This window comes from Micrasema longulum, unplaced genomic scaffold, assembly GCF_059751315.1.
Source record: "Micrasema longulum isolate JH-2025_06_02 unplaced genomic scaffold, ASM5975131v1 h1tg000101l, whole genome shotgun sequence".
Lineage (NCBI taxonomy): Eukaryota > Metazoa > Arthropoda > Insecta > Trichoptera > Brachycentridae > Micrasema > Micrasema longulum.
This window is the reverse complement of record NW_028277307.1, coordinates 490090-514022: the sequence shown is the minus strand read 5'-3', so window position 1 is coordinate 514022 and position 23933 is coordinate 490090. Positions and strand designations below refer to the sequence as shown.

Here is a 23933-nt window from a genome sequence, read left to right as displayed (position 1 = left end):
GCTGAGAATATTAGAAGAGATGAATATGGTTGGCAGGTAAAACTCGAGAACAGATTTATGGTAAAATTTCTACATCACATTCCATTATTTTTTTTAACAATCTCTTGCAAAACTGCAGGGAGTGAAATTATACAATCATAAACAGTTGTTTCGGATCACATAATGGACTTAGTGTTTTTTTTATCCAGAGATTGCTGAAAAATATAGAACTTAGTGACAAAGTCACTACCATAAATCTGTACTTAATGAGTTTTACCTGTCAACTGACGATATGTTATAATTCCACTGTACTTTTTTTTCATTAAAGATTATTTATCCACTGAAGAAAAAACAGTATGGGGATATTTTATAATTTGGTAAGCTAATTTTATTAAATAAAATGTCAGTTGAATATGTATGCAGCATGTACATACTCTTTTAGCACCAGTTGAAAGGTATTTTGATTGACGAAACAATTTGATTTTGTATACTTACATATAACCATTATCTTAAGATGAAAGATAAATCAATTTTTGGTTTGCCATTTTTTCATTTACATCATAAATTGCACCCCCCTGTCTAGAGTGCCACATGTTTAAATGCATCAAACTGAGATAAATGACTTTGAAGATTCGATAACACTTATTTATTAAAAAATATCTTTTATGAGGAACTTCTGCCCTACGGAAAATTGAATACAAAAAATGATTTCTTATGCGCGGTATAAATTAGAGGACTAAATTCTACGGCAAAGTTTCTTGAAAATGTAAAAAATATATATATTAATAAAATCGAACTACTTTGGGGACACCAATGATAAGAGAGTTGTGAAAGATTTCTAGTTTACGACAAGTCATCGGACCAATTGGCAGAACTGACTGAGAAGGGGAAGGGAACTTGACAGAACAAAACTTTAAAAAAATCATACAATTAAAAAAAAATACTCAACTTCTTCATTGTTAATTTTAAAACCTAATAAACATGTTATGACTGCCGCATTTCATATTTTGGCAGTTATTAATATATATCATGTTAGAGTGCCATTATACACTCTGTATGCGGTTGTTATTAACTTTTTAATTATGGCAGTTTGGGACAGAGTATTCTTAACTCAAAACTGTTTTTTTTTTTATGGAGGGTGCAAAATGTACCATTAATATGACGATGATTTTTTTATTTATTTATTTTTTTTACATATTTATTACAAATGTACAATAGTTTTCCAATATTGTACATTTACAATTTATATTATTTATGCAATGATGTAATTTTAATTCATACCCGGTTTGCAATTGTATATTCATTTCGAACCCGTTGACATTGTGAAACACATTAAGTAATGTTTCTTGCACTCGAGCATATCTCTTCATAGACAAAAAAACATGGACTTCTCATAAATCCAACAAAAACCCAAATTGTACTTGTTGGTAGTAAAAAAATATATGAATTTTTCCACACTTCCTCTTTTCAAAATAGATGGTACAGATATTCAATACATGTCTCAGTCAAAAACTTAGGTATTATCATTCATAAGCATTTAGGGTGGCACGATCAGGTTAACGAAGTTAGTCGTAAACTTAATAGCAGTTTGCACTCACTTAAAAGATTATAAAACTTCTTGCCAATTCATGTTAAGAAAACATTAGTTCAGAGCTTACTTCTTCCACTCCTTGACTATGCGTATGTATGTTATCCAGATGCTAACTCTGAATTACTTGATAAGTTGGAACAATTGCAAAATGTTTGGATACAATATATCTTTGATTTTCGCAAATTCGACCACATGACCGAATATCGCACGCAACTACACTGGCTTAGTATCAGGCATAGAAGAAACATTCCCATTCTTTCACTTCTTCACAATATTTTAAATAATCCCACTTCGCCTGTTCATCTGAGAGCTCTTCCAACCTCTATCACAACACGGACTATCTCTTCGTTCCAGTAACGAGAGAACCCTTTTAATAACCTTTCATCGCTCTAATTTTCTTTCCTCCTCTTTCACAGTAGTAGCTGCTCGATTGTGGAATAATCTACCCACCAATGTTAGAGATGCTATCTAAATATTTAAGTTGTTCCTTTATCCTTCCCTCTCTTCATAGTATAGTGTTAATTTTTAGTGTATTTTTTTTTTCTTAATCTTTGTTTTTAATTTTTGTATAAAATTGTAAGATTCAGTATGTCTATGCACTTGTAATTTTCTCAAACTGCACGGTTTGGGTAGGTAGGAAGAAATTGTCTTAAGGCAATATGCCAGCCCTTATATGTATATAAACTGTATAAATAATAAAATGAGGAAATTCAGCGTTTTTTTATTTGTTAATAGACTGTTAAACTAAGCCAAAAATATTTTATTTTTATTTATCGTATTATCGGCTATAACTTTTTAAAGTTTTGTATTTCTGAAATAACTCCGTGTGTGACGTCAGAGGTTCTTCTCTCTCAGTTCTCCCGTTTGGTTCGTTTACGGTAAGCAAACTGGATATCCTTCACAGCTTTCGTATCATATGAACCATCTACGTCGTTCAAAGTAGTGCGTTTTTATTAAAATATTTTTTTCATGTGTTTTCAAGAAGCTTTGCTGTACAATTTAATTATCAAATTTTTACCGCGCGCAAGAAAACGCTTTATACAATTTCCCGTAGGGCTGAAGTTCCTCATTGTGTTGGTGTATATAATATGTATTGTCAGATGCAGAAGATTATATTTCATCATGATCATAAAACGACACATGTGATTTTCTTCAACTTTACATGAGTGTTTTTTTTTTTTTTGATAAGTATAAGAGTACATCATTTCATACTTGGGTTAGATATATATATATGTATATATTTTTTTTCAAACCTGGAATATAAAGCTTTTATATAACCTTTTCAAGATTAAATATCAAAGAAAGTTGACGTTGCATTTTTTTGCGCATCTTTCGTTTTACGATTGTTTGTTTTCCATATATCAAACACATAAAATGACAACTAAAAAAATAAAAGGAAACACTTTTCAAGACCATGTCAACTTAGTTGTTGCTAGTTTTCCAATACAGTTGAACTGAAATGAGTGCATATATTTATCTGTTATTGCCATTGAGATTGAAGAAATATGTGCGAATGAGTGAAAAAATTAAACAATTATAATGCTCTAATCTGAACTAAACGCTGTCATAAATTAATGTCGGTAAAGTTACCACCTGGTAAATTTTTTCATATAATCTGAGTATTGCTTTCATTCACAATAAATTAATTTATAATTAGAGTTAGATAATCTTTAAAAAATTGGTTTGTCTTTACAAGTCATTTAAACTTTCCTCCATAATTTTCTGAGGTTACATTACTGTGCACTTTAGTACCTTATTTACAGCAAAGCGGACATAATAAAGTAATCCATTGACAAAACATTATTTTACAATAGAATCATGTGATGTATATATGTATGTATGTATACTTAGATTATTGCATTCGAGTGCAATAGGAAATAAGAATAAAACTGCTTCAGTAAAATAAAATGTGTATTTTTAGTTTTACAATAAAAGATGTATTTTAAGTTTTAGTTTTATTTTTTTGCTTTTTGGAAGACTTTTTCTTAGCATTATTTCTGTTTTTTTCCAGTTCCAGCATTACGACATCTTCCTCTTCACTATCACTGCTTACATCTGAAAAGAAAAAAAACACACAAGCAACTTATATAAATGCCTTGACAAAGAAACGGTAAAGTTGTGTTCTGAAACCGGTGTCATTAGTAATGAAAAGTAAAGTTGAATGTATGAAGTGCCAAATAAAGCCTCTAAAAGTAAAATTGAACTACTTTACGTATAAAAGTATTAATATATTTACTCCAAATATTACAATGAATTAGAACTTTCTAGATAGTAAAAACCTTGGACGTTATTCTTTAGAGTTCAGGTTCAATTCAGTTCAGGCAAAACAAAAATTAATATTTTATGTTGATTTACAAAAATGTAGAGAAAGAATACCAAAGGTAACAAACATATCGAGGCTTTACTGACAGAATGCATTAAGTATGTAAAACAAGTTGCGGGATAATCGCATTTAAAGCTTTATAAGAATTATCTTTATTCTAGACATAGCATAACATATGAAATCAACATCTTTCACCTTTATTCAAAAATATTTCAAATATATCTGACAGAATGCATTAAATCAACATTTAAGTTTGTAAGTGAAAATTCTTGATGAAAGTTCATTGTAATTTATTATATAAATAAAAGACGAGTGATACTTTAATCCACAAATTTGGGATATCCAGTACTATACTACAAACAAACCATCACGCCGTTTCCCCGTAAGGGTAGGCAGAGAGGATAGAACGCCATAACACTCTATCTTGGCATACAGACCTCGCTTCCTCTACATTCATACATCTTCTCATGCACGCACGTCGATTATTCTTACTTTTGACATGTCCATCTTAGAGTATTTGATGGACTTGATCGTGCCGTGTCTTTCTCGGTCTTCCTCGTTTTCTCCATCCATCAATATTTGCATCGTAGATCCTTTTAGCCGTTCTTTCACTGTCCATTCGCTCTACATGTCCAAACCAACGCAGCGCACCCCTTTCTTGATTCTGTCAGTAATGCATGTCTCAGCCCTACACACTTCACGGATCTCGACATTTGTGCACCTATCATACATCGTTTTACCACACATTCGCCTGAGGGATCGCATTTCGACAGCATTCAACCTACTTTCATCATCATTTTTCCAATTCCATACTTCGCTCCCATACATTAGCATTGGAACTAGAACTCCATTGTGAACTGCTAGTTTAGTCTCCTGCGATAAACGTTTGTTTGCCAAAGTAGATTTTAGTGCACCGTTCACCCTGTTCCCGGCACTCACCCTCCTTTCAATATCTTTCTCGGCCTTTCCGTCCCTAGTAAACATACTTCCCAGGTACAAAAATTCTTCTACCTGATTCAGAATATCTCCGTTCACTTACTATACTAAAGTAAGTAAATATACGTAAAGCCTCGATATAATATAGCAACAGAGATAGAGGGCATCATTGAAAAAAGAATATAGAAGTCTAGGCATTTTTATGACCTGTCATTAGCTATTTTTTGTGATCACTTCACACACTGCGTAAAGTTCACATCACCAAATTAGGAGTTTATAACATTTATGCAAGAGACGCAACATGCCATAAGACTTAATCAATAATCCAATCTGATGTTATTCAATTTATAAAATTACTATAATGGACATAGGCTAGTTTGATATGTAAATACAGTTTTTGCAATGTGGACATAAGGATAAATGACAGTATCTGACAAAGGCCCTCCATATAATTTTCCAAACTCACAGAGAAAGGGGCGGTGAAAGTAGTATAGTTAAATTCAATTAAATTGAAAATTTTAAAAGAGCAACTCATCTATTGACAAAAAAAAGCTTTTTTGTATGAATGAAGCCGATAGCAAAACCCACGATCTTTAAAACGATTTTCGGGTATATAGAGGAAGTACTTTCATTGCCATAAGACTTGGATCTGTTACTAGAAAAACAAAACAAACATTTGAAAATGGGTTACACTTACGGATCTTAGCAACTATTCTATCTTCAGCAGTTATAACTTTAACTATTTGAACATCCTCTTCTTGTTTGTCTTTACTTGGTTTATCGTCTTCTTCATCACTTTCCTCATCAATATCGCTTGTCATTTGCGCCCAAGATTTAGCAGACCCATTTTTGGTTTTAGGTACCAACGCAGCCATGTTTTTATCTGTGACAACAGCCATATCTGAAAAGTGTATGTTTATATAAGAAAAAAAATACCTCAACATTTCTCATTAAGGTGACAAGGTATAAACTCGGTTTCATTTTTTTTTAATTACTGATACACACATTCTGCAAAAAAAATAATTTTTATTTGAAAATAAATAATAACCTTCATATGATACATGCAAATATTTCAATTTTGATGACCATTTTCAAAGAGTTGTAAATAACTAAATAAGAAAATGGGAATCAAGTTGTGATAGAGAACTAGAATCCCAATCGTCCATGCACTCTAGCTGCAAGACGTGTTGGGATATTTATTTATTGTACAGCCGCCTTGAGGTGATTTCCACAAAAATGGCGATATATGTATAAATTATCCAACTATATATATATTAGGTTAAATTACTTTTTTCCCAACCTGATATATATATATCTAGTGGGGTTCGAACCTCGAACCTTTGATCCGTGAGTCCGCGACACTAGCCACGGGACCACAATCCGGTTCAATAGTGTTCCGATACAGGGAAATGTAGATTTGATAACTGAAAACCACCTTTTAATACCCTGCTTGTACTGTTATTGAAAAATCATGAAAGTTTTATAAAAATAACTGCAATATACAGTCTTATACCTATTATATTCATAACACTTTTGTTGCGTTCTTGCCACGCCTATATAGGCGTATGCTCCAAAAGTTAAAATTAATATGTTGTTCCATCAACATCTTTACACAAGACCAAGAGCTCATTAGCCTTTGAAACATTAATAGGTGCCCCATGAAGCCAATAATCATCAAATTTTGTATAAATTTATTAACTTGTTACATATTGAAGTATAATCTAAATCATTAGCAAGATCCGATGAAAATGGAATATACCAATCAAGAATTCAAGGGTTGAGTAAGGTGTTCTTCAAATTTCTATAAAATATCAATAATTACCTTCATCTTCATCAATATCACTTTCGGGGTCCATTTCAGTATTGGTTTTAACTACCTCCATGTTTTCATCCATATTTAGGTCAAATTTCTTCAGTTTTAAGAAGAGTTTGTCAACAGCCAGTGTCATTAATTTATTTCTGGGTATAGCATTTGCAAAACCATATTCTGAACCAGATGTTCTAAAATTAAATATATATTAAACAATCAGCTTAAAATAAAAATAAGTATTTTTCCTTTGAGTGAATGAAGTAAAATGGACTCAATTTTATGATTTTCAAAGGTTACAACTGATAAGAGACAATCAGGACTCGGTTAATTTCTATAACTAACAATACCAAAAAGCGATAAAGCTTAACACCTTTGCTCGTGCTAGGCAAACTGCCTTTTATACAGGTGTTAAATCTTGCACTTTTTGTGTTTTGTAGGGCTTCAATCGTAGTTCATTTTTTAATATGCACCCATCAATGCTATGAGCAGACATACGGAGATTTTTCGCCAATAGATCTGCGCTTTGTCGTGGATTACGTTGAATTCTGGCCTTCACCTTTCGAACCACTTCTGCCGATGTTGCTGTTTTTGGATGTCCACCTCCATGGCATTTTTTTATGCTACCAGTATCATTGTAACATGAAATGGTCTGATACAAAAACATTTTGTTCACATGTAAATGTCGTAAAACGATATGCTTCGGTAGAATTATTAACAATTTAACAGACTGACACATGTCAAAACATGAGCGCACTGTCATTAGCCGTTTGGTTGATACAGCAGCGTGAAGTTGGTAACACTTCGAGCGCCTACCCCTGTATGTGTAATCAATACTTTTGAATGTCTTTAATCGGCTCTCCTGAAAAATTGATGTTTTCAACAGGTGCCATCAAATTTACGATAAAATAAAGTGAAACAAAAGAATAAGGTATGTACGCCCAAGCGAATGAATACAGTTCTGTAGGTGAAATAGAATGAGAATCCTGGATGAGTGTTTTTGACTCCAAGGATATTCTTAGGCAAAAATCCTGGAAGAGAAAATCAAATGGATATGTGTGCCTCAATGTGTAGTGATTGGTGTATTCGCAAACGTTGCTTGAGGTCCCGGATTCGATTCCTGGCACAGTCGACATGAAATATTGGTTTAAAAAGTGGTTTTACACAACAGTAGTTATTAAGGATGTTCAGCCCTAAGGGAAATTGATTATAAATGTTTTCTTACGCGCGGTAAAAATTAGAGCATTAAATTGAACAGCAAAGTTTCTTGAAAATGTATGAAAAAAGAATAAAAAATATATTCATAAAAATTAAGTACTTTGAATGGCGTCACTAGTTAATATGTATCAACCAGTGGCAAATGGTGATTTTATTTACAGGTAAGCTATAAAAAAATATCATATATTTGTACCTACATAGAAGGTGCATAATATAATGTAAGTAATATATACTATAAATTGATACTTTTCTTGGTTCTGTGTGATACAACAACTCTCATCCATGAAATCAACTTAAACAATGTAACTTCGTGATATATTATATTTAATACATAACTCATTAAAAAAGAAATAAAAAATACCACTATGAATTCAGTCGACATTAGGTATTCAATTGAAATGTGAACAGGCTGAATTATTCTAGAAATTAATAGTGCTATAAACGGCCGCGTCGAGCGCTATATGTCCTGCAATATGACGCATGAAAGTAATTATGATCTTATGTCAAAAGTACCATCTCAAAGAAAAATAGCCCTTAAGAAACAATGTTTGAAATACTGTTTTCCAAATCAAGAATCTTCAAATAATTTGTGTAATCTGCATGTTTAATCTAGGAGAAAAAACCCGCACTGGGGTTAAGACATTCAAAATATAGTATACTTATTTGTATGAAAAATAAGCTGGAATAATCAACTAGTTTCTTGGCTCACCGCAGGCGCTGGGCGCGCTTTATTAATATTTATATTAGGATAAAAATACAAACGGTGGAAATGATTTAAAATAAATGGTAATTATTTATTTGCTTTTTCCGTAAAAAAATATTATGGTTAGTAATATAATGGTAAGCTGCGCATAATCACTTCTATACACGGTTCAACCCTGGTATCAACCAATGATCAGAGAGTTGTGAAATATTTCCTGTTTACGGCAAGTCAACAGACCAATCGGCAGAATTGACTGAGAAGAAATGGAAGAGGACTTGAGACGTCACACGCAGAGTAATTTCAGAAATACAAACTTTAAAAATTCGTAGGGCTGATAATAAGATACATTTAAATTAAATTTTTAAAAATAAGTTTTGGCTTACAGTCTATTAAGAAATAAAAAGATCACTGAACTTCCTCATCGTCTTTGGACTGGCACCTGAAGCGTAAGACTAATCAGCTTCCTTCATTTAACATATGATATAGATAGATCAAGATACACTGCATTATGTTTACCAATACGGTGCCCTGTTGTTTCAAATCTTAAACTTTACATATTTGCCAAAAAAAAAACATTACAAGTCAAAAGAAAACACACCTTATCTTTTCATCATCAAGCAAAAGACTTTTGATTTCTTTTACAATGTATTGTACACGGCCGGTAGCTTTTTGTGTTGCTTTATATATTAGATTTGGTCCCGATGTAACGGCCGAACCGGTTAAATCTATAAGGCACACCTCTCTGTAGGGATTCATTCCAATAACCAAGATGGCACCAGAGTTGTTACACACCGTTTCTTCAGACAAATTTGGGTCTGAAACCATCGTCCTGGAAATGAAAAATATTTCAATCAAACTCACATCTCATAAATATATACTGAAAGTTTTCTTTTAGTTCTTTAAAGACAAAGGGCGTATAGGAAAAGGGACTCTTCACGATAGACTTAAGTCACAGTGATATTGGGAGCTCATAAAGCCTTAATCCCCCAATTACTAGTAAGTATTTACTAAAGATACAAATTACTATTTTTTTTTGTTTTTATTTTGTTAATATTAATATACATTTTTACACTTTCAACATTTCAATTTTCTTATATTTACTAAAACTAAAATCCCACCAAGCCACTTTCTGTAGCTTGTTGGTTTATATGATGATTCATTAAACTTACCCATTGTTGAAGACTCCAAATGACACACAAATTGGATAGTGGTGTAACGTTATTGGAATAGGATCCTTTTCAGCAAAACTGTGTATAATCAATTCATCACCATTTGTAGTAAAATCTGGCCTTTTAAAATGAGCCAAACTAGTCAATGCAGCAATACTAGCGCATTCTATTATACTTCCGGCGTGATTCAAAACATGTATGTCAACTCTTAGTGCCCATACCTAAAGTTGAAGAGGGGATTTCAACAAAAAAATTATGTTGCAGTGTTTAAAACGATCACTTAAACTTAATGACAGATCGTAAGCTCCATCCTAAAATAATTATCGGTTTTTTCAACAATACCTAATAATATAGAATACATAGATTCACTCTCTTATGAATTCAACCTTGTTAAAACGATTAATATGTGTGGTATGAGAAATAATAATAAACAATTATTGCAGACCATTCCCGTTTGTCAGCCATCACTACTAGAATACACGTTCAACGCGCATATACTTGTTTAAAAATCAATTCTATTACAGTAGTAAACAAAACATATTACGTTAGGTCACAACAATATGCACGATGCACCTGACTAAACACAACTTAAAAAACAACATAAACTAGAAGAGTTTTAATACTCACTGGAAAATCCCATGCAGAGGAATAGATTTTACAGGCTTCATAGTTTTTTAAATAAATAAACATTATTTGTAATAACATATAAATACTAAGCTATCGGTAGAACCACAAAATTGAGGCATACAGGATGAAATTTGCAGTCTTAACTGTGGAAAACTAGAATATTGCACATCAAAATATATACATACTCTCACACACCACCACTGATATAGTAACACACCCTTACAAATTATACCAACATATATTTGTACATTCACCCTCTTAAAACATACATATAATTAGTACATTAAGTTACCTTGAAAGTTGGCTAATAAAATGTAAGTGAAACACATTATATACATATATATATTATAACATTAATCTAATTGTTGGTAGCATGTTTTAGACATGTATTGAATAGTACAATACTTGTTAAATAATGTAAGATAAATATACCTTTTCTTCAGCGACGATACAAAGTGATTCCAAGTCAATACATCGAGATTCCAATACACATTTTTCAATCAACCTGTTTAGATAAACACTCAAATCTGACTGCCTACTTGGTTCGAAATTAGGCGCACCCATTGTGCCGAGTTCCACATTAACAAATAAAATCCCTTCATTTGGTCTAGTTTGTTTGGGTAAGCCGACTTTGCAGGTTACATGGGAAACAACTCTGAAATTTGTGTGAAAATAATAATAAATGTTAGTGGTGTTAAATAGTGAGAAAAATTAAATTATTGGTTTGGAGTTAATTGGCGGTTTGAATTTGAATTCGAAAACTAACAGAAATAGTAGCAACTAGTCATTCAAAAAATATTTTTACTTAAAAAATAGTGTTACTTACTTTGTATTTCCAAGAGATACGTGACAACTGCCCCATTCTGAGCCTAGACATAATTTTAACGTTCGCCATTCATCTAAATTTCGCCCATCTAGCCTCTGAAATAATATTTTATTGACACATCGGTAACTTAAAAACAACAGTTAATATTTCTGAATATAATTTTTAAATATAGTGATACAAAAGTCGTGCGGTCATATGCGTCTGTCACCTTATTAAGAGTTTTTTTTTAATAATCCTTACCGTTCCATCAGCAATCGCATTCTGAATGAACTTTTTCTCACAAATTGAAAGGATAATTTCCTTCATTTATAAATGCTTATTTTATACAGAAAAAAATATTAAGATAAGAAAACCATTGCTGGACAAAAAAATGCAGATGCCGAATCAAAACTTGAAATTTTTGAAAACCATGAGGAATGAGGAAGAGGAATCTAACTAGTTAAGTTGGTGTGACTGATTTCCATATGTCAAGTGTAGTCAGGGTTGCCAGACTGGATCAAGCGAAAAGAGGTAGATTCAGAAAAATAAATCGGTAGATTCGCGGGGTGAGGAGGGGGGGAAAAGGGAAAAATAAATTTGACAGTTGTTCGTCTAAGGCCGTTGCTTTAAAAAGTCGAAATGACTTGATAAATGAACAATCAAAAACCAAAAGGACTTCACTATGTAAATTACCAAAATATATCGACTCCGGATTTTCTTTATTACTTTGAGGTTGTGTTGATATTTCTATTTCAAAAATACTGTATTTTGTGTAACCACATAAACTTTTCAAGGGTTTAAGGCATACATATTAATGAAATCACACTAAGTCACCTATGAATGCATTTTTTTTTATGCACAAAGATACATCGGTTAAATGTTTTTCCATAAAATATATTCAATGATGTATGATCATACCCGTTCTGTAGAAATTCAAGTATTCTGTTTTGTAAGCCTGGTCGGTATAAATAGTTTTTTTTGCAGGTAGAAGCGTCTTGCAGCATAGAAGCCCTGACATTGATGGGTATTCTCTATCTCTCTATGCCCTGGTCATTTTTACAATCATCAGTCATTATTCAATAATGTCATGAAATTCTATCCCATGGTTTATTTTACCATATTATATTCAACAATACTAGCCAATTCCATAATTAATTTATCATTCATTGTATACTTATGTACGATAGATAAGCAGTTTTTTTTAAATAAGCAACTGATGGCAATCGAAGTGAGCAAACAAGCAATACGTTATTTTAATATGAATTCGTTTTATTTGCATTGAAATTTTGTTCTGTGGAAAAAACAAGGAAATGCATAAAAATCGGTAGAGTTTCAACAGAATTCGGTAGATCGGTAGATTGCTCCTAATATCGGTAGATCTACCGAAAAATCGGTAGTAATGGCAACGCTGAGTGTAGTAAACCCCAGAAGACGTATAAAAATGCTTTTATAGCTCATTGAATAATATAATATTATGGCAACACCGCCCAGACCAAGACCAACAAATAATACTGAACTTCCTATTCCTATTCTTCCGATAATAATAATTTAGCACACTGATGACAAAAAAATAGGTGTTTTTGCTATAACTTTATCAAACTTTAAGAAACAATTATTCTTAAATTTTTTGAATCGGCAATAACCAAGTTTCTGGTATATTCAATTGTTTTTTATTTATTTTTTCATTTTTAATTACTTACATTTTTTATTTATAACCCATATATGTATGTAAAAGCACTTTGGGCGTTAATTTATAAATAAGTCACATCTTAGGGAATTTGTACTTTCAGGCCTCATTTATTAACATAAAACTAATTTAAATAGAATTTCAACTGTGATATTTGGCGTACGCAAAATATTTCACAGCTTTCGTTTTCACACAAAGCGTTGACAATAATGTTCATAAATTACATCAGCCTTACTAAAAAAAAAACTGCCTACTTTGTAGAGCGTCGCTTTTGTCGTACCAGTAGGCGTATAATAATTAATGTAAGACTGAGAAAGAAAGCGCTCTACAGAAAGATTTATTCCACCAGTGTCCAGAGATTCCAGTGACTTCCTATCGGATACTGTACATTTCTGATTATTTCCACCCAATCTTTAAACGACGAATTTGAACAGAAGAAAATATGTCTGGCTTACATAGATAATGGAGCTTAAATTTATATCCACTAATGTGGCCAGTCAATCAACATAGCACGGCACAATAAAATAACATAGGGTGAGTTTATTAATTTTATACGTTTTTAATTATTTCGTTTATAAACGGCAGGTAATCACACAAATCTCCACTAAATTGTTCAACCCTGAATAGAATCAAATAAATCAAACCAAAAAATAAAATAATAAAATAAAAATAAAATAATGAAAGTATCCACCAACCTCAAGTTTATTGGACCGAGTGGATTAGCGTGATACGTGTGAAACGTGCCCATACAAGACAGACACAATCAATCATTTCTATAAAATGAAATATTAATACATAAGAAGATAGGTGTGTTATTCCAGAAACCAAGTAGGGAAGTAAATCCTTCCATGTACATTTTTAAAAACTAAAATACTGAATCTTATGTTTTAAGTACAGTGTGCACCATATAGCACCCATCCCTTTCCCGAAACAGCTTAAAAATTCTTGTGTCTTTTTCAGTTTCGCATATAAACTAACATTTTTTTTATAAGTAATCAAGCGAAATTTTTTTTTTTTAAATCAAACCGCAAAAATAACAAAACAGGGTCTGTGGTAAGTAGTGGGTTTTGGGTGAATTCATATAATTTGATTCCATTTTTGTGATTATTGGATGCGCCGTGTGTCCGTATAACATTAGGTACCTGAAGTAAATTGCTCATGGCACTGATTTTTACTATAAAATATAAATTAAAATTCAGGTTGTAGTTCAATTGAAAATAAATTAAATCTGAATGAAACTACTTTTTGTATGAAAATTAATCAAAACATTGTCCCATGTTATTTATACTGTTTTGACATATTTTTTCCACATATGGTACGGTAATAAGTTATCCAAATTCAGAAAAAAAAAACAGTTGAAGCAAAGTCCGGTGGGTACGGTGGGTGACTGAGAGTCTCCAGCTTCAGATCTTGCAGCTTCTAATTTAGATCTCTAGACCATTTGCCTTAAAAGGTGTGGTCGGGCGTTGTTGTGAAGCAGCATAGCGATGAGCGATTCCCCGGGTTCGGTTACTTTATTCGAAGCTTCTTCCATTTTCAACAACGTAAGTCTGCAGTTATATTTGAACGGGATCCTATGAATCTGTAGTATATAACGCCAATGCACACGACCTTCATTCCATTACCATAAGCTTTTTTTGGGTGATCATTCATTTTGGTCATTGTTTGGCGGGAGCCCCTTAATCCAACCACTGAAATGAACGCTTAAGGTTGTCTTACAAAATCCATTTCTCAATGTATGTAAAGATCAAGTAATTACCTCGTTATTAAATGGGCTCAGTTGTGCAGGCACTGACGCGCGAGGCAAGCTTGCCGCTGGCGTTCATTCGGTTCATAAGGTACCCACTTCTCATGTTTATAGATATGTAAGTACTTACTTTTTACAGCCATTCAATTTGTTTTTGTTCTTAATTTAATTGGTGATTTTGTTTGGTTGAGTTTTTATAAAACATAAATAACACGAGTGATTTTTTGGTATTCAACGGATTTTTGAAGAAGTAGGCAGCGCAAATTTTCAGCTCAGAATTTTGTATATTTATAGTTTAAAAAAATATTTTTAACAGATTTTATAAATGTAGATTTGAGCTGTAAATTTTATCACACCTATTTTTCTATTTATTAAATTGGCGGTAATCTTATTGATATTTTAATATGGGAACACCGAAAATCGCCATTTGCTAAAAGTTTGTCCGTCATGGCCGTGGTAAGTGGTGCATTTTTCTTTTTTCCTCGTTTGTCGCATTGAATACCCCAGTTATAATATTACAGGATAAGACAATATTTATGTATCTAAGTTTTCGTTGCTAGTTTTTTCTAATGTGAGTTTATCGTTTTTTTACGCAGTACTAGAATTTTCCAAGTAGGTTATGAATCCTTTAAATGCGAATGGGGGGGTCCAACACCAAACAACTCTCATAATTCAACCTTAATATTTCATTTTCTTGTTTATTATTGTCTATTTCTAGGATAGTTAAGTTTTTTCTGCAATTTTGTTCAATCATAGTTGCATTTATGGGTAGATCAATAATCCCGATGTCTACATACATTATTTTTTCTTTGATTTGCTTGGAGTTTGAAGGATACTTTCAGTAGATTAAATCTGATCAATAATTACCATTTGATTTTAAATTTTTCATTGTTAAATCAGTATACGAAGCAATCATAAATGATAAATTTATCATTGGACTAACTAACTGTAAGTATAGTATATTAGTAATATCTACTTTCATGATCAGAATTTTATAAATTAATGTTTTATGAATGTCGAGTTTGTATGCTTATTTATTTGAAAAGTTACAAAGCATTCTTCAATGTTTGAATTTTGAGTAACTGTAATTTGTACGTTAGTAAAATACAGAGAACTGATATTTTACTAAAGGAAAATCTACTAGTAACTAAAAATGAAATATAAATCTTGCATTGCACTGTCATCATCCAAACTTAACTGCTGTATTCATTGGCCACCTTTTCCTTTTTCCATTTTTTACTTTGCCCGCAGCCGCTCTAAATAAGGATTTGGAGCTACAGAGAAACCTTAAGTTTTTAAGCCAGGAGATATGTCTACTTCCTACACTGGGGTTCTCTTCAACTTTTCTTTGCAATAATGATACGGACTATTTTGTACTTCTCTCCCTGCGTAAAATGTCCTTTCTTTTCTTAAATATAATTATTTATCTTTTTTTTTCCGTCTTAACACTTATTAGTTGGGAATCAGAGTTAGATCCGCCCATGATATTTTAAGCATTCTTCTATTATTATTGTTGTTATTCATGATAATTTTTATAGCGCCATTTTTGTAAAAATCGCCTCAAGGATGTTGTACAATAAACATCCCAACACCTCTTGCAGCTATAGAGTTAATAGGCGGTTGGGATTCTAGTTCCCCTTACCAATTAATTGCATATGTAAAAATAAATGTTTACAAATATAATTTAGATTACAACATGTTCCTCCAGCTACAGAGCGCAAAGGCGGGTGGAAATTAGACTTTACAGTTGAAGTTAGAAATAATTTAAGAGTAAATTTAATTTGTATAATATAAAAGCTATCACTACCAAATATCTTGCAGCTACAAAATTGACAAATAGCACCATGTTTCGAATGCCTCAATTCTCTTTGTGGTTGCTTGGGTGTGAATTCAGCTTTTGACGCTGTAGAAAAGTACTGAAAAGATAAAGCATCGCACAATTCGCATACGCAGATTAAGGTTGAAGTCTCTATAACTCAAAATAAAATAACTTTTTGCAAAAGAATCATAAAATCTTGTTCTTTTAATTTATTCAGGATTAACAAGATTAATAAGTCGATACATACCTCGTTTTGACAGAACTGCCGCTTTTGCGAGCCCTAACGTCAGTAGTGTTAGTGCAACGAGTAAACAAAGATAATTTTTGAAGATTCCCTCTCACACACAATCAGTGAAAAAATGCGATGTCTTGGGGGAAAAAATCCGCAATATGCACCACACAAAAAAATCGAAAAAAGTGATGCCATCGTTAAATTCTAAGAAAGATTTTAAATTAAGTTTGTTTGCTTATTTTTTTTGCATTTATCTTTTTATATCTATAAAATCTTTATATTATATTTTATTTTCCATTAATAAACTAATAACTGCCTTAAAAACGCATGTAAAATTTCGTATTTTTATATCAATATGCTATTTTGGGTACTTTTTATGTTCGTCTAATCTGTATTTTTTATTTATTTTATGTTTAAAAAAAAAATTAAAAACTTTGTTTTTTCATTTTTTTTTTTCTTTCAGAGTTTTCTTATTTTTTAAATTTTCAGTCCATTTTACCGCCAAAATTTGGCACGCCCCAAAGATTAGAAGTTTTTTTTTGTTGCTTTTCTTATTACCATAAGCCTAATACAACATTTGAGACCTATTACACCAAAAACAAAAATAGTCTTTTGTATGGAGTGTACTTTTTATCTTTTTTCATCCATCGGAGAATGTCATCGTTTCGGACTCTGTCCACCCTGGAGATTTTTAATATCCTTTCCTTTATTATTATTATACTGAATATAAACTTAATGTTTCTAATGGAAACTACACATCATCAATTACACTAATTGACAAGATTTTAAAAATTTACCACAAATATAATTTATTTGATTTTCTCTGATTTGTACTGTTTTACTTTATGACATTTAAGTACATATTACAAATTTTATTTCAAATTAAAATTGTTATTTTATTATCTGGAAAACTTTTGGCGAAAAAGTATATCGATTTAACCAAACAAACAAAAACAAACAAACCATCACGCCGTTTCTCCGCGAGGGTTGACAGATAGAATAGAACGCCATATCACTCTATTTTTGCATACAGATCTCGCTTCCTCTACATTCATGCATCTTCTCATGCATGTGCGCATATTCTGACTTGACATGTCCATCTTCGAGTATTTTTTGGATTTGGTCATGCCATGTCTTTCTTGGTCTTCCTCGATTTCTGCATCCATCAACATACGCATAATTATTTTTTTTAGACGTTTTTTCGCTGTTCATTCTCTTTACATGTCCAAACCAACGCACAACTCCTTCCTTGATTTTCTTGATAATTTCCATCTCAGCCTTACATAATGTACAGATCTCAACATTTGTGCACTTATCGTATGTAATTTTACCACACATTCCCCCGAGAGATCGTATTTCGACAGCATTAAGCCTACTTTCATCCTTGTTTTTCCAATTCTATACTTCAATCCCATACATTAGGGCCAGCATCAGGACTCCTCTGTGAACTGCTAATTTTCCCTCTTTTTAACCAATTTGAATAATGTACTTCAGTACAATAAGTTGGCTGTCCATGATTTCTTGCCTGCTTTATCATTTCAAAAAGCATTTCCTAAAACTGCATTTCCCGGCTCTCTCTACCATTTTAAAGCATTGTTTACTTATGGACAATACAAAGATATGACAATATTGTTTTATCCCAGCTCTGTGAACAGCCTTGACCGTGCAGTACAGAACGCTGGGACAAAATGAAAATTTGGCCACACAGTTCACACGGGAGTGCTGCAAAAATGAATACACAATGGCATTTATTATTATTATTTAAAAGTCGGAATAATCGACGTGCGTGCATGAGAAGATGTATGAATGTGAAGGAAGCAAAGGAAGTGTGCCAGGACAGAGTGGTGTGGCGTTCTATCCTCTCTGCCTACCCCTCTGGGGAAATGGCGTGATGGTTAGTTAGTTAGTTATTTATTACTATCGAGTTTACGAAAAATACTGTTCATTTTATACGAAGATGTATTGGAATTGTTAAAGAATGAACTAAATAATAAAAATATTTTTTTCGTATTTTTGGCGGAGAAAATACACGTGAACACATATCCAGCAAATCGCTATTGTCATATGGTTCTGTCTTGGAGGGGGAGATTTCGCAAGACGAGAACTCTTGCCTTCCACATTTTTTTACATATTAAATCGTGCAGTAAACTAGTGTTTTCCGAGACATACTTTTGGTTGTTATCAATTACTATTTATGTTTCTACCATCTAAGTGGTGGTGGTGGTAAATCAAGTCAGATAATCGGACATGCTATACACTAAAGTTGCTGCTAATAAGTATAGGTTGCATATGCTTCTAGTATTGTTATGCCTAGGCCTAACTTTATACCAGGTTTATAAGTAATACCCGTTGTATACATTTGTCCTTTTCGGGTCAAATTTGCCAACAATTGCAATACCTATCATCCTATCAATAATTATTATTAATCCATATTCATAATTTCAAATATAAACATGGATTTTCTCCCACACACTGTTATTACAAAAGCAGAACTGAGTGCATGAAGAAGTTCGGTGATTTAAAAAAACATGTATCAAATTAATCAAGCTAAATTTAAAAAAAATAAAATTGTCATATCATCATCGTTACGATTTTTTAAAGTGTTGTAATTTTTTTTAAATTACTCCGCATGTGATATAACTAGACCTCTTGTGAGTTGTCCCGATTGGTGAGTTGGCTTCCCGAAAACCGGAAACATATTACAACACTCTTATCATTGGTTGATTTAGAAGAACTTATGACGTCATTTAAAGTAGTTCATTTTTATAAATTTTTCTTACATTATAAAGAACATTCGTTGTACAATTGAATGCTCTTATTGTTACCGCATGTAAGAAAAAAATATGTTCAATTTCCCGCAGCACTGAGTTTCCTCATTAGGTTAGTTGTGTCAATCTTTAAATAATGTCAAATGGACCACTTATCAAATATTTGACCCGTTGTTTATGAGATTCGGAAGACATTTTAAAAAGAGGTTTTAATTGCAGGTGAAAAAGAAGTCAACATCTCACTAGGGGCCAGCATATTAAGTTTTACATTTTGCGTGCAGAAGAAATCCAACAGATTTTAATGATGGCTGTGAATGGTGTCGAAGAGATGAATGGAGACCTCTTTACCGACAATCTAGTTGGGCTGGGTGATGAGGAAGGCTCTTTAGAGCCTTCTGACTCTGGCGGGAATCAGGACCAAGATTGTAATATTTGCGAGTAAGTTAATCATTTCTAAAAATTGAATTTCAGTTACATTATAGATTTCAACAAATACATTTGAACGAATGAATTTTTTTTTAATAAACATCCACTTGTACCAGCCAATGACAGGTCTTAAGCGCTGTAGATGCCTAGACTTCTATATTTCCTTCTCTATAATGTTTTTCGTCTCGTTATTTTTAATATGTTAATTTTAACATCTCCCTAGGGGGTTGAATCCAGTCCTTGTCTACAAAAATTTGGACAAATTCAAAACATTGTAAATAAATTAATGTAATTACCGCATTATTTTTAACACACTGCTTTTATTTAATAATTTTAAATTTCGAGTTCTCAAGACCTGAATAGGTTATAAAAATATATTTACTCTGGTTCACAATCTATTTATTTTCTTTCATCCAATAAATGTTTATTTTTCATTTGATGTTACAGCAATAAGTTATGCAATCCACGTGTGTTGAGTTGCTTGCATGTATTTTGTGAAGCTTGTTTGGAAAAGCTTCTGATTAATGAAGCTGGCGACTCCATCAAATTTGATAGGATTATCGAGTGCCCGACTTGCAAGCAAGACACTAAGGTAAAAATTATTCCCTTTTTAAAATCATATTTGATAAAATACTACCGTACACTATTTTATCAATGAGTATTTCCAGGTTGGAAGTTCGGGAGTATCTTCTCTTCCCTCGGATTATATTCTTACAAATATTATCGACGCATCGGCAGTTGACCAGACCCTTGTGTGCACATGCTGCAAGAGCAAAGATCAGGCCGTAGCCAGGTGTTCGGATTGTTCGCATTTTCTATGCCCTAACTGTACTTCGGCGCATGACTTCATGCGTTGCTTTGAAAATCACAGGGTGGTGCCGTTCGATACTTTGAAAAATTCGGAAGAAAACTCTGCCATTCACAAACCGGTGTTTTGTTCGGTTCACCCGGGAGATAGTGTCTACTATTACTGCCACCTGTGCGAGGAGGCGGCGTGCCCAGAGTGTGCGGCGCGCGGGCACAAGGCAGGCGCGGCGCACCAGTGCGAGCGGCTGCAAGAGGCCGAGCCCGCTGTACGGCGTCAGCTGCTGGCGCTCACGCGACGCGCCGCCCTGCGCAGTGACGAATGCGAGCGCACCGCCGGGCGTCTCGACGATACCCTGGCCGACCTGCAGCGCCAGAGGGACGACGCGCGTGCGCTTATCCGGGATTCCTACCAGTCCTGTAAAGCCGCCCTGGAGATGGCGTATGATGGCGCCGTGCAGCGCCTAGACAGCCTGCATTCGGAGAGAGAGCTTAAAGTTATGGATTTATTAGACGGTATCGATAAGACTATTAGAAAAATCGAGGACGCTTGTAAGTTTACCCAACGACTGTTGAAACGCGGCGATGCTACCGAAATCGCATTGCTGAAGAAGGTCGTCTCGACGCAGATAATGTATCTCGTTAATAATAGTCCTAAACTGGATGTTAACTATTCCTTGGAATTTGAAACCAACTTCGAGAAGTTGGAAAGTGTAATACTCGAACACTTTGGGAAGTTTAAGACTGAGAGTGACTCCAATGATAGTGCGGACAGTGGGAACACAGTTACTGGATCATCCCTGGCAGCTTCTTCTCCGGCGCCATTACCAGTTTCCATGCAATCATCCTTTGAGGAATATTCTCTAAATCCATCATCGCCATTGGTAACGCAGCCTTCACTTGCACTGTCCTCTATTGCGGAGTATAACCTCCAGCAGCTCGCTAGCCTGGCAGAAAAAGATGTGCCCGCTGGACACCCTTTACCCGCACTGACACCCCTGCCCCCTCTGGCTCCACCGACTTCTGCATTTACTCTGGCTGATCTCTTGGCTGGAGATCTAACTGCCACTCACGCCTTTAACAACCTTCAAGCTCTGGCAAAACTCGGACTGAATACAGGTAAGCTTCAACAACCTAAATTATGATAATTGCGAGAGTTTGATTTTAATATTATTGTGTGATAATTTTCTTTTATTTCCAGAAGTGAATGGCGGAGTACAGACTGGACCCGGGCGCTCCCCTCCCCTGCTGATGGCGGGTGCTACATCCCCTCGTCCCCCTTCGCTAGAAGATTCTTCCCTGGCAACCTCCTCCTCGCCATTTCCCCGTACCAGCAAGGCTGCCCCGATGCACATTCGCTTCAAGTTCGGCCAGCTCGGTTCTGGCAAAGGCCAATTCAATTCTCCTCACGGGTTCTGCCTTGGGAATGAAGAGGATATTATTGTGGCAGATACAAATAACCACCGAATTACCGTAAATATTTTTCATTTTAAAATTTTCGTTTGTGATAAACTTAATACAAATTCGTAATATGTCTACTATTTTCATCGGTTAATTTAATTTGTCCATTATAGGTTTTTGAAAAGACTGGAACCTATAAATTTCATTTTGGCACTGCTGGTAAAGAAGAGGGTCAGTTGTGGTATCCACGTAAGGTGGCAGTAATGCGCGCCACCGGGAAATTCGTGGTATGTGATCGTGGCAATGAACGTTCGCGTATGCAAATATTCACAAAGAATGGACACTTCCTGAAGAAAATCGCTGTGCGCTACATCGACATTGTGGCTGGACTGGCCGTCACCCAACAGGGACACATTGTCGCCGTGGACAGTGTAACTCCTACTGTATTTGTCATATCCGAGAATGGGGACCTGCTTAGTTGGTTCGACTGCAGCGAGTGCATGCGGGAGCCTTCTGATATCGCAATCAGTGGTAAGTGTGTAAAAATAAACATTGTAGAAATCATAAGTTCTCTCGTATACTGTAAGCTTTAATGAATCTGCAATAATAATAATTTCAGGTAAGGAATTCTACGTTTGTGACTTCAAAGGACATTGTGTGGTCGTATTCTCCGAAGAGGGGAAATTTCTGAGGCGCATCGGGTGTGAAAACATCACCAACTTCCCCAATGGGATTGATGTGTCAGATGCTGGAGATGTTCTCATCGGAGACTCCCACGGAAACAAGTTCCACGTGGCAGTCTTCTCTCGCGAAGGATCTCTGATCACAGAGTTTGAGTGCCCCTATGTCAAGGTGAGTGAATGGTGTATAGAGTAGTAGCGGAGGTGATGTCCCAACTCACTCCGACAAGTGGGTAACGCAATATTGGTGTTGCAGGTGTCTCGTTGCTGCGGACTGAAGATAACGTCGGAGGGCTACATCGTTACCTTGGCTAAGAATAATCATCACGTGCTGGTTCTCAATACGCTATACATCGTGTGAGGAGCCAGCTCTGTCTGCCGCCAACAAGTTGAAGATCTCATGCTCGCGCTATTTCTTTACTTTTATGTTTATTTTTTGTTTTGTTTATTGTTAGTTGGCGCACTCACTGGGGCAGAGCCCCCATCTACTCCCGTAATGTTATTTCACTTATGGTCTGATTAATTTTATTAATTTGTATTAAAATGAAAAGTCATATAACCCCCAAAGTACTGAATAGGATTTAGGTATTATTGTGTAAATCATTTTCATCGCGCGTACGTTCAGAAGGACGCATTTAGTTATGTAGTAAAGTGAATCCAAAGCTTAGTTTAACTGCGGAAAGTAAGCGTACTTTTGTTTGTAACATCTTGATTTAACTTAGAGGCAGATATGGTTCCTAGTGCGGTTTGAATGATTTACATTTGTCAATTAGGATATAATATGTATTGGGTTTAGTAGTAATGTCAGTTGGAGGAGCACAATGTTGGAAAGTCTGCGGGAGCACATATCAGTGCGGGGAGCCCGTTGTATTCACGTGCCATCTATAGTTTAGGTATACTTACTTATATAATGTCCATTAAATATATCTATACCATATTCTGAAAAGTCTTTAAGGTAAAATGTTTTTTCGTGTACTCTTTTTTGAGAGCATCCTATATATACATACATTTTTGTTAATATAGATCGTGACAATTTACTGTAGGTGTAGAAGTTACAAGTGTGATTTACTTGAGAAGAGATCTTTCCGAGTGATGAAGTAAGTCCGTTATCTTCGGCCAATACCAGCGGGCCAGTGAGTAGTGGTAGGGGAGAACAATGATGGGAGAGTCGACAGACTATTGTCTGAGGTGTGTAGAGCTTATTGGCCGGC

General features: G+C 34.2%; 2 protein-coding genes across 2 annotated transcripts; one reads left to right on the top strand and one right to left on the bottom strand.

The window, feature by feature from the left end:
* Positions 1-3463: 3463 nt before the first annotated feature.
* Positions 3464-11658, bottom strand: LOC148284638 (exosome complex component RRP45-like). Its single transcript, XM_088237207.1, has 8 exons — positions 11420-11658; positions 11180-11274; positions 10786-11008; positions 9727-9947; positions 9156-9386; positions 6652-6830; positions 5527-5730; positions 3464-3625 (listed from the first exon to the last, which is right to left on the bottom strand). Exons 1-8 carry the CDS (start codon positions 11483-11485, stop codon positions 3513-3515), a joined length of 1332 nt encoding a protein of 443 aa, XP_088093333.1. The 5' UTR covers positions 11486-11658; the 3' UTR covers positions 3464-3512.
* A 3278-nt stretch (positions 11659-14936) lies between these two features.
* mei-P26 (E3 ubiquitin-protein ligase meiotic P26) lies at positions 14937-23541 on the top strand. The gene is made up of 8 exons (XM_088237196.1): positions 14937-15048; positions 19631-19849; positions 20285-20429; positions 20506-21760; positions 21843-22114; positions 22216-22573; positions 22662-22894; positions 22979-23541. Exons 2-8 carry the CDS (start codon positions 19713-19715, stop codon positions 23081-23083), a joined length of 2505 nt encoding a protein of 834 aa, XP_088093322.1. The 5' UTR covers positions 14937-15048; positions 19631-19712; the 3' UTR covers positions 23084-23541.
* Positions 23542-23933: the final 392 nt, after the last annotated feature.